This window comes from Lonchura striata, chromosome 21 (assembly GCF_050655825.1).
Source record: "Lonchura striata isolate lonStrDom1 chromosome 21, ASM5065582v1, whole genome shotgun sequence".
Lineage (NCBI taxonomy): Eukaryota > Metazoa > Chordata > Aves > Passeriformes > Estrildidae > Lonchura > Lonchura striata.
This window is the reverse complement of record NC_140723.1, coordinates 8,649,858-8,664,907: the sequence shown is the minus strand read 5'-3', so window position 1 is coordinate 8,664,907 and position 15,050 is coordinate 8,649,858. Positions and strand designations below refer to the sequence as shown.

Sequence of the window (15,050 nt, the reverse complement as noted above, 5' to 3'; positions counted from 1 at the left end):
AGTTCCAGACCCCAGTTAAATGGAGTGTCTAGCCTGTTCCCTACAGTTTCCCAGCTAAAAAGTACCTTTTCTAGTGGTAAATGGCATTTATTTCATGCTGCAAAGCCCATGCTGGCTGAAGGGAAGGGGACATGGAAAGCCTGGCTGAGGATATGGAGTTGTGTTTGCCCCAGGGCAGGTGGGAACTGCCCTCACAGTGTCTTCACTCCTGGGAGGACACACAGCATCTCAAACAGTAGGTTTGCCCCCAGGAGGGCTGTATTGCCTAAAAATAACAAGACAAAAAAAGGAAATCTGTGTATATCCAAGCTCTCACCCACAGCCACCTGTGCCAGGTGCTTGTCTTGCCCTCGGGCACCTTCAGACTCACCAGAGACATCGTACATTGGTGCGACTTCCACAAGGTCACACCCCACTATGTTCAGACCTTTGCAGCCACGAATAATCTCCAAAGCCTAGGGAAAAAATGGATTTGGGATCAAGAAACACATCTGACCTCGGAGACCGGCCTGGGCTCTGCTTTCCCCATCCTTATCACTATGAGGAAACACTTCCTGGCCTCCCTAAAGTTCCACTCTGCTGTGCTGGTGAAACGACCTCCTTTAAAGGGAGCACAAGAGCCTTTCTCGCGGGCCAGGGCAGCGTGTCCCCTCACCTGCGCAGGTGTGAGCCCGGCTATCTCCGGCGTGCCGGTGCCCGGGGCGTAGGCGGGGTCCAGCCCATCGATGTCGAAGCTGATGTACATTGGCTTGTCCCCCATCTGCGCCCTCACCTCCCTCATCAGCGGCTCCAGGGACCTCATCCAGCACTCCTCAGCTGGGACCACCCGGAAACCCTGCGGGAGCACAGACACACAGGCACCTGCTTAGGAAAAGAGGGGAGATGAGGAGCATGCCCTGCCCTGCTGGGGAATATCTACAGGGAACAATCCTCGTTCTGTGAAGCTGCAGAAGTGCACCTGTGTCCTAGGTTATAATATTGGGGTGTATTCCATTACCACCTCGAGCTGTAATCCCTTTCCTTATCTCGTGACTCAGAGATAAGTCCCTCCAGGAGGACCTGTTCTTTTAGCTACATGACTGATAAGATCACAGCATTCTGTTGTGAGATGCTCCGGCCAGAGGAAGGAGCCAAACGATGCCATCAAGGATATAAGGGGGGTTGTGCAGACAGCAAATAAATCCCCTCTTCCAAGAGGAACAGCTGAGACCTTCTCTACACTGGACCTCCAGAGGGAAACTACATCAGTCTACAGGAGCACTGCTTGGACAGAACCATATCTGCTACCACCGCCCCAGCCAGCAAGTGTCAGGTTGTATCCCAAACTCTGTCAGTGGTTCTTTTGTACTATTGTATATATTTGGTTCTTTATTCCCTTTCCCTAATAAATTGTATTTCTGACTTAGAGCCTCTCACTGGTTTTGCTTTTCAAACCAAGACAACCTGGAAACACCTTCCACTTCCCCAACACGCTTTCTAACTACACTCAGCTGACACAGTGAGCCGGGAGTGCTTCTCCTGCAGACAAGCTGCTGGCATGGAACAAGAGGCAAGAAAAGGAATTAATTTCCATGCTGGAGCCAAGTAAATAGTACTGACATGGTATTTATGGCAGGGCGAGCACGCGGCGCTCGGCTGCGGATCATTTACCTGCTCCCGGCAGTACTGGTGGGGATCAGGGTCATAGGAGGAGCCTCGGATGCCGATCTGCACCACGCGGCCGCGGTCCAGCAGCCCTTCCTCCACGCAACGCCGGAACGGGCTCCCGTGGTAGATCTTCTCCCCCAGAGCCACGTCCCCGGTGTCGGTGTGAGCGTCCACGTGCACCAGGCCCACGGGACCGTGCCTGGTCGAGACAGGGTGGCCACCATGCTAGTCCTGTCCCGGGCGTGGTGGCCCTGCCAACAGCAGGGACAGCAAACCAGGACCTTGCTGAGGCTCTTTACCAGGTCCTTTCTCTCCAAGTCCAGATTAGAAACTTACTTTGCCGTCAGGGCCTGCAGGATTGGGTATGTTATGGTGTGATCTCCACCTGCAAGAGGCCACAGGGAAGAGGGGGAATACACTACAGGAGCTGCTCAGTGCTCATTACTTTTCGTCCCAAGTAATATTTTCCCTCTTTGCATTTATCCTGCACTTATTTATGCAGGGCTTCATTGCCAAAGGAAAACTAACACTCCCATGTACAGGTTGCTTCCTCTCCTGGGTCTTTTCTTCTCTTGGTCTTCCTTCTAGGAAGGACCAGGTATGCAGGACTGCCAGCAGGGATGGCCTGTGGAGCAGGACCCTTGATTGGGCTTATAAATAGACAGCTGAATAGATCAGCCTGAGGACAATCTAACTGGTGACTTGCCCCTCGTTACTCCACACACTCACTGCCTTCAGTGATGCCAAGCAGTAACAGCTGCAAACTTCAACATGCACCCAAATCAGGTGTCAGGCAAAGCCTGATGCTCACTCAGCTGGAGGGACACAAGGGACAAACCCTGCTCTTGCTTTGGGTCCTGCTCAACAGGACACCAAAAACACGTCACTGGTTTTATTTACAGACTGACCCATCCTCCTCATTTTTGACCCAAAGGAAGGAACATCACAGAATATTCTGAAATGAATGTTCACAGAGAGCCTGTGAATTTGCCCATCATACAACACAACAGCCCAGGCAGGGGACGGATCTATCTCTTGCCTTCTGCCAAGCCTGGATTGAATGACGGGAGGAGTAGAGGGAGTTTGACGGAGCCAGGACGCAGTGGCAGCACAGGGAGACACGGGCTCCTTACCCAAGGTGAGGGGCACACAGCCGGAGGCCACGATCTCCCGGTAGGACTCCCGGATGAGGCGGCAGCTGTCGGGCAGGTTGTAGAGGTTCACGTTCACGTCCCCGATGTCAGCCACCCGCAGGGAGTCGAAGGGCGCCGCCCCGGTGCTGCCGTTGTACCTCCTCACCATCGCCGACTCGGCGCGGATCTGGCGCGGGCCGAACCTGGGCGATGCCATGGCTGGGAAACCAGCAGGCATTGATTGTTGCCAGCACCCCTCTCAGCACAGGAGAGCCGTGCCTGACGGCCAGAGGGAAGCACGAGCTTTCCCAGGCTGGCCCTTACCTGGCTCCCGGCCGGTTGGACGTGCCTGTGTCCAGCGGGACACCGACAAACGCCACGTCCAGTCCCTCCGCAGACCCCTGCACTGGAAGCCTCATCATGGAGCAGACCCCCACAGGCCGGGCCACGAGCAGGGCACTGGGGGGCACGTTGACCTGCGAGCTCCAGCAGCTGGGGGCTCTGCTCCCTGGGACCAGGGGCTGGAGGAACCCTGCAGACACACTGGCTGGGGAGCTGGAGGCGGCCAGAAGGGCCGGAGGCTGCAGGCTGTGGTGTGATGCAGTCACCACAGTGGTCACAGCTGGCTTGGGAGCACAGAGCCCAGCTCCCCGGGGCAGCAGCTGGCTGCAGGCAGCCCAGAGCAGAGGCCTCATCCTGACCCACACACTCCCACCCTCTCTCCCACTGGGAATGCAGCGAGGTGTGCTGTGGAGCCCGTTCCCAGCTTGGGCAGAGCACCAGCTGTCTCTGCCAAGCCTCCGTCCAGGGATCAAAGTGCACCAGACACTCCACTGCCCGGGGAAGGGCAGGAATCCAGCCCAGCCTCCACATTCAGCCTCCCAGCCACCCCCTTTCCCAATGGAAGAGTCCTGGCAAACACTGGGAACAAACACAGCAGTGAGGGGCAAGAGCCTGTGCAGGGATTAGTGGGACAGGGTGAGAGGGACATGCTGGGAGATGTCCCAGTTTGCTCCCCTTGGGCATTTGCAGACAGACAGCATGGCAGCATTTGTTGCATTAACAGCCTGTACTTTTAACCTGCGCTCCACAAAAGCACCCAGAATGCTGAAAAATCATAAAAATGTCTCATTAGCGGAAGGCAGAAGGGAAAGAAAACAAAAGGGAAGTCTGACCACAGCAGAACCACGGGGAGGACAAAATGCAAGCAACAGAGGAAGCATTAACAGGGATTTAAGGACCACAGGGACAAGCTGCTGGACAAGCACTTTAGACCATTTTTGAGGACAGAATTGAAACAGTTTCCAGGGAAAGCAAGTTTCCAATGAGTGGAGTTCATTAGTGTAGATAAAACCCTGGTTGGGAAAATACAAGCACACTTGATACTGGATGGCTCCAGCCCCTAATTCTGCTCCCTACTTGTATAGAGACTGGACCTGGGAGAGAGAGGGAAGGCACAGGAACGATGTTCATGGCAGAAAGAGGGCTTAGAGATCCACCACACAGCAACAGCATTTACTCCTCAAAAGGCTCCACAGAGTGTCCAGGGTATCCATGCCAGACCTAGGCACACACAAAGCAAAGGCAGCAGAAACATACTGCAATAGCTCAGTAATGTAAGAAAGAGCAGCACACACTTTGCTTGGGTCAGATCAATGTTACAAAGGTCTTTTTTTTCAGCTTTCTCCCCCAAAAGCTCATTTCCCCCGATTCCTCAGGCTCTGTGCTCTTTGCTGCACCGGAACAATGTGCAGAACCCTGAGTGCAGGTTACCCTGTGATGATTAGGTGTATCAGCCACTGTTATCCACCTGGAAACTGCAGGAGCAGACAGTGATTTATCATGCAGGAGAGTAGGAAGCACATCCCCACGGCAAGGTCTGTTCCTCTTTGGGAAATTCCCCTTGGAGTAGAACACCGTGTTCCACAGTTAGCACTGGAAAGAGCTGAATTCGTGTTTAAGACACCCTGGAACCAATGCTCCACAGCCCAAATTGGATTGAGAGAACCCACACAGCCACAGCCACATTAAATCTTTAATTTATTGTGCAACAAACATAAATAACTTTCTCCAAGTTCCTCTAAACACAATTATAGCCATGAAATTGAATGCTGTTTCATAAACATGGCTGTTGTTATTTAAAGATTGATGTTGCCATCCTCTCCAGCAAAAGAGATTATTTCATTGAAGCAAACGCAGGTAACAGAGCAGAGCATCACACTAAGCTCTTCAAGCAGGGGCTACTGCCCAACCTCACTTTGTTTGGAGCAAAGCACCAGCACCTAACTGGAGAGTCTGACTCAGCCTTGGACCCTGGGGCAGCCACCAGCACAGAGCTACAACAGTTAAGAACAACGATAAGCGTGATTTGAGGATGATGTGCTTCCACTATCCTGCGTACAACTGCGAGGTTTTTAGTGCTGCTGACGTTCACGTTACCAGGCAGCACCTCATCAGGAAGTTTTCAGGCTGTCATTTCACAGCTCAGAAGAAAATGAGTTTCAAACCACCCTGGTTACCTCAAGAACAGAGACTGCAGGTCCCTTTGTCAGCTTGGATTTCTGTGTGTTGCTTAAATTGTGATGTTTCTTTGTAAAATGCCTCCTCCCAGTCATCCCTCTGAAAGGAATCTGCTTCACTCAACACACAACTTACAAGTCAATTAATTCCCAAACGGGAGCAAAACCAACCACATACCTCTGGACACCTGCAAGGTCCACACTCCCTCCCCTCCACAGGGTAAGGAAGCAAGGGCATCTCCTCTAGCAGGGACAGAAAAGCAGCGTGGTTAACACTTGCTGGAGAGAAACTCAAGCTCCTAAACACAGGCCTGCAGTTTGTTCCCTAAAGCACTACAGGACTGCAGACAAGACAGAAAGGACAGGTTCCTATGTGCCTTTAGAAAGTGCCATTTATGCAGGATGCCAGTGTTCCAGGTGATTCCTTCACCCAGATTGACTTCTCCAGGCCAGCAACAGGAATATTGCTGCCCAGAGGTCTTCAAACTCGAGGTTTGCCAAGAAGCACATCTTCATTTTGGTTTCTACCTGGCTCTTCTCCGCCAGCCTGTTGGTGAGCAGGGTGGCTGCAGACTGGCAGAGCAGCCAGGCAATCATCTGGTCAGGTTTCAGGGTCCTGGATGCCACAACACTGTCACCCCAGAGGCTCAGGTGCAGCACGTTTGCAGCCACTCTCGCAGACAACCTCTGCAAGAGGAAGGGGAGGGGAGATTAGCTGATCCTGCTGCACTCGGCCACATCACCAGCACGGAGCATTGGCACCTCCCAAACTCCCTGGGGCCCCACCTAAGGCAACACCCTGTGAATTTGAAAGCTCTTTGAGACTCTTATTATATATATATAATGTTGTGTGTAACCCTCCAATGTGAGGTCCGGTCCCAACACAAACATCTCTTGAAATGATTCATCACTCAGCAAAGACTTCCTTGGCTTTGATCCTTATGTTGTCCTTTGATCCTGCAGTGCGATCTGGACTAACCCCTGCACCCACAGCCCTCCAAGGCAAAATGACCCACCAGGGATACTCCCAAAGAGGATGTCTTGAAGGCAACAGCCTCTTACCTTGTTGGGATCTCTCTGAAGCAACATCTTTATCACCTGCTTCACCTCGAGGGGCACGTGCTTGGGCAGGCTTGGCAGCTGCTCCTCCCGGTAACTTCTGCTTTCCAGACTGGAGTCCCCGTGGCCATAGAAAGGATTGGCCAGGCCCAGGATTTCATAGGCAATTGCTCCAACAGCCCAAGCATCAGCTTTACTGTAGTTGATCACCGTGCCTGGACCAGGTGAGGCTGTGATCACCTGCCACAGAGAGGGGGCTACTCAAATAAACAGCTTGAGTGCAGCCTCTGTGCTGAAATTCCATTTTTAATGCTCAAACATGCATGTTCCATGTAATAAACTTGGACACTGAACCCAAGGTTGGGTTGCATCTGAATCTGTAAATATTCCCTACTGACATGCTCGAAGCCTCTGGCACTGCTCAGCCCACTGGGATGCTGGGAGGAGTTTGAACATTGCACTGAGGCTTTAGCTGTTGCCCCTGATCAGCATTCCCAGAGTTCCAAGGGCTATCTCCTGCTGGAATTATGGAGACAGGAGGCCTGCAGATGAAAAACCAACACTACAGCAAGGTGCTCCAGGTTCAGCAGACAGTTAAGGGTGTCTAGGGCCTTTATTATTTCTTATCATCAAATAAATAAAAAGGAACTGTAAATAATTTTGCAACCACCTTGAACTTCAGCCAAAAGCTACTGTTGCAACACAAGGACTGTTGCATAAAATTCTTAATAGTGACATGGAAAAGGACCTGAATAAAGACTAAAGAGTAAATTTGGGTGTGGGGGGAAGCTGATTCTACCACTTAACACCAACAGATTATGTTCCACCTGTTAGAGCTCAAGGTGTCTGACACAGTTCAGCACAGATGTTCACCAAGCCTAACTCAAGGTAGGACACAAACCACAAAACTTTTAGCCCCAACAGCAGGACAAGCAGAAAACCAGCATCACAAAGCACTGCTACAGAGGGATTTACCTCAGGTGCCATAAGGCAGCCGTTGCCACCCCGATCCACGTAGGAGCTGGTGAAGGGCAGCCTCAGGCCGACGTTTTCATCTGCCAAACAGCAGCCAAAGTCGGTGATGACCAGCCAGGGGCAGCCAGCTGTGAACAACACAAGAGCTGCCAGAGTTAGGGTTCAGTTTGGGAGGACCTGGCAGGACAAACACCACATCACATCAACACCCACCTTGGTGTCCCCTGCAAACTGACTGAGGGGGCATTCGATCCCCTCTTCAACACTGTGGGAGAAGACATTCAGTAGAGTAACCTCGTCTAGTGGGAGGTGTCCCTGTCCGTGGCAGGGGGGGTGGAATGAGAAGAGTTTTAAGGTCCCTTCCAGCCCTGGCCATTCCATGATTTTATGATTCTAAATCCTGAGCCCTGGGGAACAGAGAATCCTCTGTCGCCTCTTGGGCTGGTCTCCAGGAAAGCAGAGTAGATTCCAGTGGTCTCTGCATCTCCCTCCCTGATACTCTTCAGCCAAATTCTTTCACTCCTAATCACACAGACCTGCCTGCCTCCTATTGTTCCTCCCAATTTGAATCTCAATCACACCAAAAAAGAGCTCAGGTAATTAAAACTGCTGTTAGAGGCTGACAGGAGAAGACGTTGCTGAAAATACTGCATGTCTTCCCTCCCAGCCCATGTTTCATCATTCCATGGTGCAGCACTATTAACCTGGCCATGGGGTGGGATTTTAAGAGGCTCCCTGTACTCTTTGACTTGGGAAGGAAGACAGAGCCAAGAGCCTGAAGCAAAAACTCCTGCAGCACCCCAAATGTGGTGTTCCCGGATGCTCCAGTCAATGCTGACTGTGCTCACACAATCCATCATCTCAGCAATACACTGTGTCCATGTTAATGATCCAAAACCTCAGGCAGACAGGATCAATGACTTGCTGCAGTCACAGCAAATACTAAGCTAAAAACTAAACCTGAGATTATTCAAGAGGTTTGATGCTTCTTTCCCCAAACACGAAGCTGGGTGATGTTCCCCGAATACCAATGTGACCGAATCACTTCTGTGAATTAACTGGCATCTATCCTCAGGGATCTATGTACCAGAATCAAATTCAACGAGGATGTTGTCAGACTTGAGGTCTCTGTGTGCTATTCCATGTCGAACAAGGTGGTCCACGCCTTCCAAGAGCTGCAGAATCATCACTGTGGAGAGGCGAACATCCGGAGTGTTCTCCTGCAGATACTGGCGCAGCGTGAAGGGGTAGCTAGGCAGAACAAGGGAAAAAAAAAATGGGAATTAGCATCCTGGAGGCTTATCACTGGCAGTTCAACCTCATTACTGATTCTACTCCATCTCTAGCAGTGTGCTCAGATTAGGGGCGAAGTTCAGGCTTAGAAGGGGAGACAAATGGGGACAAACTCCACATTTCTCACTTTAATTTGGGGTAATTATTAAAAAGAACGGTTTGTCTTCATTGTGGAAGCACAGTCAGAACCTCAAGGACTTGGAACAGGTCCTGGGAGGCATTTCCAAGAGCATACTCTGCTCTTTGGCAGCAACCCAGACCCAAGCTTTGCAGGGACAGAGTGCCCAAGTCTCATTAACCAGCTTCTCTCCACCTACTTCTTCATCACCAAGAAGAGTGTGCGGCTGTGACCGATCCCTCTGGGGTTCAGGCTCAGTGGAAGGACGTCAGGATAGTCAGCAAAGGCTCCAGGCAGCAAAGGGACAGAGGATGTGAACGCTCGGATCACCTGGATTATATTCGGATGAGGTCGCAGCTTCTTCCTCCCAAGGACAGGTTTTCTGTGCAGAGGACAGACACCACAGATTGCACCAATCCCTCAGTCAGTTCTGATGGATCCCAGGCACATGGCTGTTATTGCTGGAACTACTTTTCATTATTATGGCCTGTCCTCCACACCAAAGGGCTCCCCAGCAGTGAGCAAACATGTTTTTTCTGCACTGGAAGCCTCATCAGAGGGAGATTAAAGCTGCACAGGGTGGATTATAGGACTGCATATTAAGCAAATAGTCATACATCTCCTGGAATCCATTCACTGAGCAAGAGCATGAGCAGCAGTTTCATGGCCCATTTCCCAACCAGCACCTCAGCCCAGCAATTCCCAGGTGGATGCAGAGCACCCACAGCTGCACAGACCCACTGCAAGCAACGGGCATCTTCCAGCACCCTCTCCAGAGCTCAGAATCCACCCCGGTGCCTCCCACAGCAACTGAGCCAACCAAGGTGCCACAGAGGCTCTTCTGTAACAGGATTTCCCTATTCACAATGGCCAAAAAGGAAATAAGGTGCTTTACCTGCACTACAAACAGAGCTTTGATAAAAACCCTCACACATAAGAGGCAGCTGTCATTTTACTTGAGCCCCACTAACCCTTCCATGCTGCTAACAAACGCAGAGCCAGGCACAGGCTGCTTCTCCATTCAAAAAGAGCTACAGCAGCTCTAGAGAATAATACCCAAATGCAATTACTTTGTTAGACATAATAAAGGTCAACTTCACACTGGGAGTATCAATTTAGACCCTGTATTTTACAGCACAGGCAGGAAGCTCTCCCTACCCTGAAAAGCAGGTTACCTATTTGTCTGCAACACAGATCTCTCATCCCCTGAATGTCAAATATCCCTTTGGCTGCTCTACTGCATTCCCAGCCAGCCACAGGCACAGCATTCATTATTCATTTGTATTGGCAGCTGGGATGGATTTGAAATTTAAATCAGACAATCTGGCCTGTGGACTCCATTGTTTCAAATGGAGAAAAAAATATGCATTTCTGAACAAAAAGATAGCTAACTTGAGGTAATTTAGAAGTTTCCATGAGATTTTCTCCCCTCATGCTGTTTGCTCACTTCCCACTCAGGTCAAAGAGTACGAACTGAGTCATTTCCATTTTCCTTCTCACCAGTCTTCCTGCACTAAAAGTTTCAACCTCCTTGTCCAGCACCCATTTTACACCAAACCAGTTCTCAAACCTCACAGTCAAATTATATTACAGTGAAATCATTTGATGTTTAATACACTCAAACTGTTACCGACTGCAGAAGTGCAATTAAAAAGCACCATGATACAAATATAAATGGTGTTTAACCAGTGGCTCCTCCAGCCTTTACCTCGGAAAATGCCAACACATTTCAACACATGGAAGCTAAGACTCAGCCACAGCCACTCACTAGACCCTGCTGGGACCTCAAATACTCCCAAATTCTTGGTGCACCTTTCAATCCCCTCTGGACCACATAGTTTAGCAAATCCCTGCATGCCAACAAACTTAACAATCCCCAGGCTTACCTGTTTTCAGCAGCTGTTCTAGAAAGCCCTGTCCACCTTTTTAACAGTACAAATTGCTGCAAAATTAATCAAGGGATAAAATCAGCACCTTGCCACCCCCATACCTGCGGCCAGAGACAGCTCCATACTCCCCGGACAAGGCAACGCCTGTGGCTGGGACCAGCTCTCGGCCCATGGCATCAAGGATGGCTTCACTCGAGGAACCAGCCTGCAACAACAATCACAGCCCACGCTCGTTTCAGCTCAGAAATCACCCGGCCCCAGTGCAAGCTGAAAGCAGATAATCCTGATGCTGGCACTGCCTCTGGAGCTGGAACAACTGAGACCAGATTGCAGAACCTCCCTCCCTTGAAAATCAAGGAGGGCAATTAACTACTTAAAGAGTTCACTAAGGCAGGCCACAAGGCCTTTATTTGCAGAAAGAAATCTATTTGTCACTTCAAATGCATCCTTGACCATCAGCAATCCAAACTACACCTTGACACTCAGTTTCAACTTCCAAACCCAAGTGGAAGAGCCCACAGCTAAATGCCAGGGTACTTCTGGAGTCCAAGGGATGGCAGATGTTGGCATTTTGGAAGATGGTCTTGAAATATTCAGTTGTTGCATCAATGGGGAAAGCCACATGGATTTTTTTAAATATGGAAAAGCCACATTGAGGAACTGAATCACCAGTCACCCAGGCTGGGAAACACTGGAGCAGATCTGTGACAGTCACCTCACGACAAGGGGACACAGCAGGCAGGTCACTGTGCACCCTGAGACCACTGACTCTTCAGGAAGAAAACCCACCTCTGTCCTGGCACTGACAGGATACCAATTCCTAAACCACGGGCAGCAGTGGCTTTCCCCTTCTTAGACCTTTCTAAGAGCCAGCCTCAGAAAACCTTTTCTTCCCAAAACATCACCTCCATACCCAGCAGCTCCAGCAACAACTCTCAGTGCCGATTCCAGAGGATGACGAATGCTAATTACCTCTGGGACTCTTCACTAACACTCAATGTCTCCAATGTCACCTACCAACAGCTTTGTTGTGACACACCCATCCTGCACTCCACAATTAGCACTTTCAACACTTCAGTATTAAACATTCCAGCCAGAATTCCCCAGCAACAGACACGGGGGTATTCAGCACTGACTTCTTACCGAAATGTTCCACATCATTTTGATAGCTAAGGGAAAAGCCCCTTTTGGCTGGTGCTTCACTACAGGCTCCCCTTCAGCCCCCTGGGAGGCTGAGGCACGGTCCTGCTGCAGGGCTGGATCCCGAGGGGTGGGACAGAAGGGAATAGCTGCCTCGTACACAGCGGCGCTGCAGCCCTTCCCGATGGGCTGGCCAATGAGGTACTCCTCCAGCTTGAAGCCCTGCCAGCGGAAGGAGCTCAGGGGATCTTTCTGCGGCTTGTTCTTCCCAACAAACACGGTCTGAAAGGAACATGAACAGAAGAACGAGCTCAGTTATCCCAGACTTCCCAGCTGTGATAAATGCATATTTTATGATTGGCTTTTTGCAAATGATACAATGAATATTATATGTGTAATGTTAGAAAGTTACGTTGTATTAATTCTCTTTAGTAGTGTGTTAAATATAGTTTTAGGTTCCAACATAATGTTAAAATAGAGACTATGTATGTGGGGAAGTTTTTTTTTTTAGGAATGAGATACTTGCTTCAAGGAACACCTAAATCTTCCAAAGGAGAGGAATTTATGGCTTCTTATCAGAAGAAGCTAATTTCTTCAGGCCTTGATCAGACTCGAAGATGCCATGGGGATAAAAGGAAACAGTTGACATACAACAGACAGAGTTTCTTGTTTAGAATAGAATGTATGCATAACCATGAAGGATATATGAATATGCAACAAGTGTATTGGTTTAAGGGTGATTCCTTTGTTCACATGCTTTTCGTGACTTAGTGTCTGAGAGCATCCGGACATCCATAATTCTTTGCTTTTTAATGTCTTGTAATTGTCCTAACTCTAAACTTTATTACTCTAATTGTATTATTATTTTTATAACCATTTTATTATTATTAAACTCTTAAAATTTTAAAAAACAAGTGATTGGCGTTTTTCACACCAGAGAAGGAGAACTTGGTGTTTCAGTGGTATTACACGTCCTGGTGGGATGGTCCAACCTGAAAGTGTCAATCAGACTCTAACCATTGGGCTCAAATCACTGTAACCACATGAAAGATCATCTGCAAGCCACATATTTTTGTGTGATACAATTTACCCCTACACCAGTCTTTTCCAAAGGTGCCCTTTTCGAGGGAAGAAGAGAAACCAGGAGGGGGAGTCATTTGCCAATTTAGAATATAAATATATTTTGCCCAGAGAAACCATGGCTGCTCCATCCCTGGCAGTGTCCAAGGCCAGGATGGTCAGGACTTGGAGCAACCTGGGATAGTGGAAGGTGTCCCTGCCCATGGCAGGGGTGGAAGGAGATGGGGCTTCAAGTCCCTTCCGGCCCAAACCATTCCATGATTCTGGGGTTGTGTAAAGCTAAGTTTAACTGAACACTTCTGAAAACAGATGCATTATTACACTTTTCTCCCTCTCCATAAACAAATCAGGCAAACAGCATTTAAAAGAAAATCCAATTAAAAGCAGCAACAGGAGAAACAATGGCCTTTGTGTGGCAGTTGACTGTGAGGGCTGGTTAGTTTGAGGGAGAGTGAATCTATGATGGGAGGGAGCTGGGGGAGGAAATCAAGAGACGTGGATAAACAACACCCAGGAGGCTGTTCTGGAGTTTCCTCACAGTTCATGATCCTACAGGTCTGGTGCTGCCCCAGCTGTCACCTGGACAGATACAGACAAGTGGCCTTCTCTGTGAGCTGCAGCCCCAAGGCACCGGTGACACCCTAGGGATGTGTCATCAGACACAGACCAGGGACAGCAAATGGAACAACCCAGCAAGGACAGAGGAGAGAAAGGATCCTCTTCAGGAGAAACTTCAGGGAACGCGTCTGCTGGCCAGTGGAGCAGGTGACAGCTGGCTCTGAGCACCAGAGGTCTATTTTTACCCGGGAAATAAGTTCAGTACCATATGTCCCCTGTGCCCTGCCAGCACAGCCTGGCCCAGCACCACAGGGGCCCTAGGGATCAACATCAGTGTCCTGGGACATGAGACCCCCATCACCAGGGGCCTGACCTCCTCCCTCTGGAGGGACAGGGAGTGAGGGTCCCTTGCTTTTGAAAGTGGTGGCTGCATCACTGTGCTTTAGGGCAATGAAGGGCTGGTGAGTGAAGGACTTCCCCAGGACCCTGTTTTTGGGGAGAAAGAGGCGCCTGTGGGGCTGCTCCCAGCACTCCTCCTTTGGGGAGGTGTCTGAGGGCTGCTCACTGCAGCACCCCGCCTTCCTTGGGGAGAGATGCGGAGGCGTCTGTGGGGCTCCCCAGTGTGCCCTTCACAGGGGCTGTCGGGGGGCTCCCCACAGCAGCGATCCCCCTTCCCTTCATGAGGGATGTCTGAGGGGCTCCATAAAACAAGGCTCTCCCCTTCACCAAGGGTGTCTAGGGGGCTCCCCACAGCAGTGATGCCCCTACCATTGCAAGGGGGTATCTGAGGGGCTCCTCAGCAGAATCCCCCTCCCCTTTATGGATGATGTCGAAGGGCTTCTCCAGAGGGATGACCCCCGCTACCCTCAGCGGGGGCGTGCAGGGGCTCCCCAGAGCAAGGGCTCCCCTACCCTTCTTTGGGAGGGTGTCTGTCTCCCCACAGCACTGACACTCCGAGGCGTCCACGGGGGTGTTCAAGGGGCTCCGCACACCAAGGACCACCCTCCCTTTCACGAAGGATGTCTGGAGGGCCACGACCTCCTCTGCCCTTCTTGGGAGGTGCCTGCGGGCCTCCTTCCCAGCCAGCCCCCCTCCCTCACGGAGAGCGCCGCAGGCGCTGCCCAGCGGGACCCCCGGCCGCTCCCCACCTGGATCTGGCGACACGCCGCCTCAGCCCGGCGCTGCTCCTCCAGGCGCGGCTCCACCAGCCGCAGCGCCACGGCCAGCGCCAGGCACACACCGCCCCCGCGGCCCCGCCGCGCCGCGGCCGCCAGCCCGGCCGCCGGGCCGCGCAGGAGGCGGCGGGCGGCCGGCAGCCAGCCCGGCCAGCCCGGCCAGCCCAGCCAGCCCGGCCCGGGCCGCCACGGCGCGGCGGGCGCGGGGCCGGGCCCGGGGCGCGGGGCCGCGCGGGGCGCGCAGGGCGGCCGGCACCGCGGCAGCAGCCGCAGGGCCCGGGCCAGCAGCAGCCGCACCGCCATGGCCACGGCCTCGGCCGGGGCGGGGCCACCGCGGGACGCGCCGACAGGCCGCGCCCCGAAACACGCCCGGGGAGCCGGGGAGCGCGGGGCCCGAAACACCCGGGGAACGCGGGGCCGGAAACACCCGGGAAACCGGGGAGCGCGGGGCCCGAAACACCCGG

At 51.7% G+C, this 15,050-nt stretch overlaps 2 protein-coding genes across 3 annotated transcripts; both read right to left on the bottom strand.

The window, feature by feature from the left end:
- Positions 1–66: 66 nt before the first annotated feature.
- AGMAT (agmatinase (putative)) lies at positions 67–3,596 on the bottom strand. Of its 2 annotated transcripts, XM_031506664.3 has the most exons (7): positions 3,105–3,595; positions 2,781–2,983; positions 1,984–2,032; positions 1,651–1,846; positions 656–835; positions 371–455; positions 67–265 (listed from the first exon to the last, which is right to left on the bottom strand). In XM_031506664.3, exons 1-7 carry the CDS (start codon positions 3,473–3,475, stop codon positions 192–194), a joined length of 1,158 nt encoding a protein of 385 aa, XP_031362524.3. In that variant the 5' UTR covers positions 3,476–3,595; the 3' UTR covers positions 67–191. The 2 variants fall into 2 exon arrangements, with proteins under 2 accessions (XP_031362524.3, XP_085415172.1); XM_085559046.1 differs by having other exon boundaries at positions 67–455; positions 3,105–3,596.
- Positions 3,597–4,803: 1,207 nt separating this feature from the next.
- Positions 4,804–14,904, bottom strand: PINK1 (PTEN induced kinase 1). Its single transcript, XM_085559045.1, has 8 exons — positions 14,560–14,904; positions 11,777–12,055; positions 10,735–10,838; positions 8,944–9,126; positions 8,421–8,584; positions 7,334–7,461; positions 6,362–6,598; positions 4,804–5,986 (listed from the first exon to the last, which is right to left on the bottom strand). The coding sequence occupies exons 1-8, from the start codon at positions 14,887–14,889 to the stop codon at positions 5,726–5,728; spliced, it is 1,686 nt and encodes a 561-aa protein (XP_085415171.1). The 5' UTR covers positions 14,890–14,904; the 3' UTR covers positions 4,804–5,725.
- Positions 14,905–15,050: the final 146 nt, after the last annotated feature.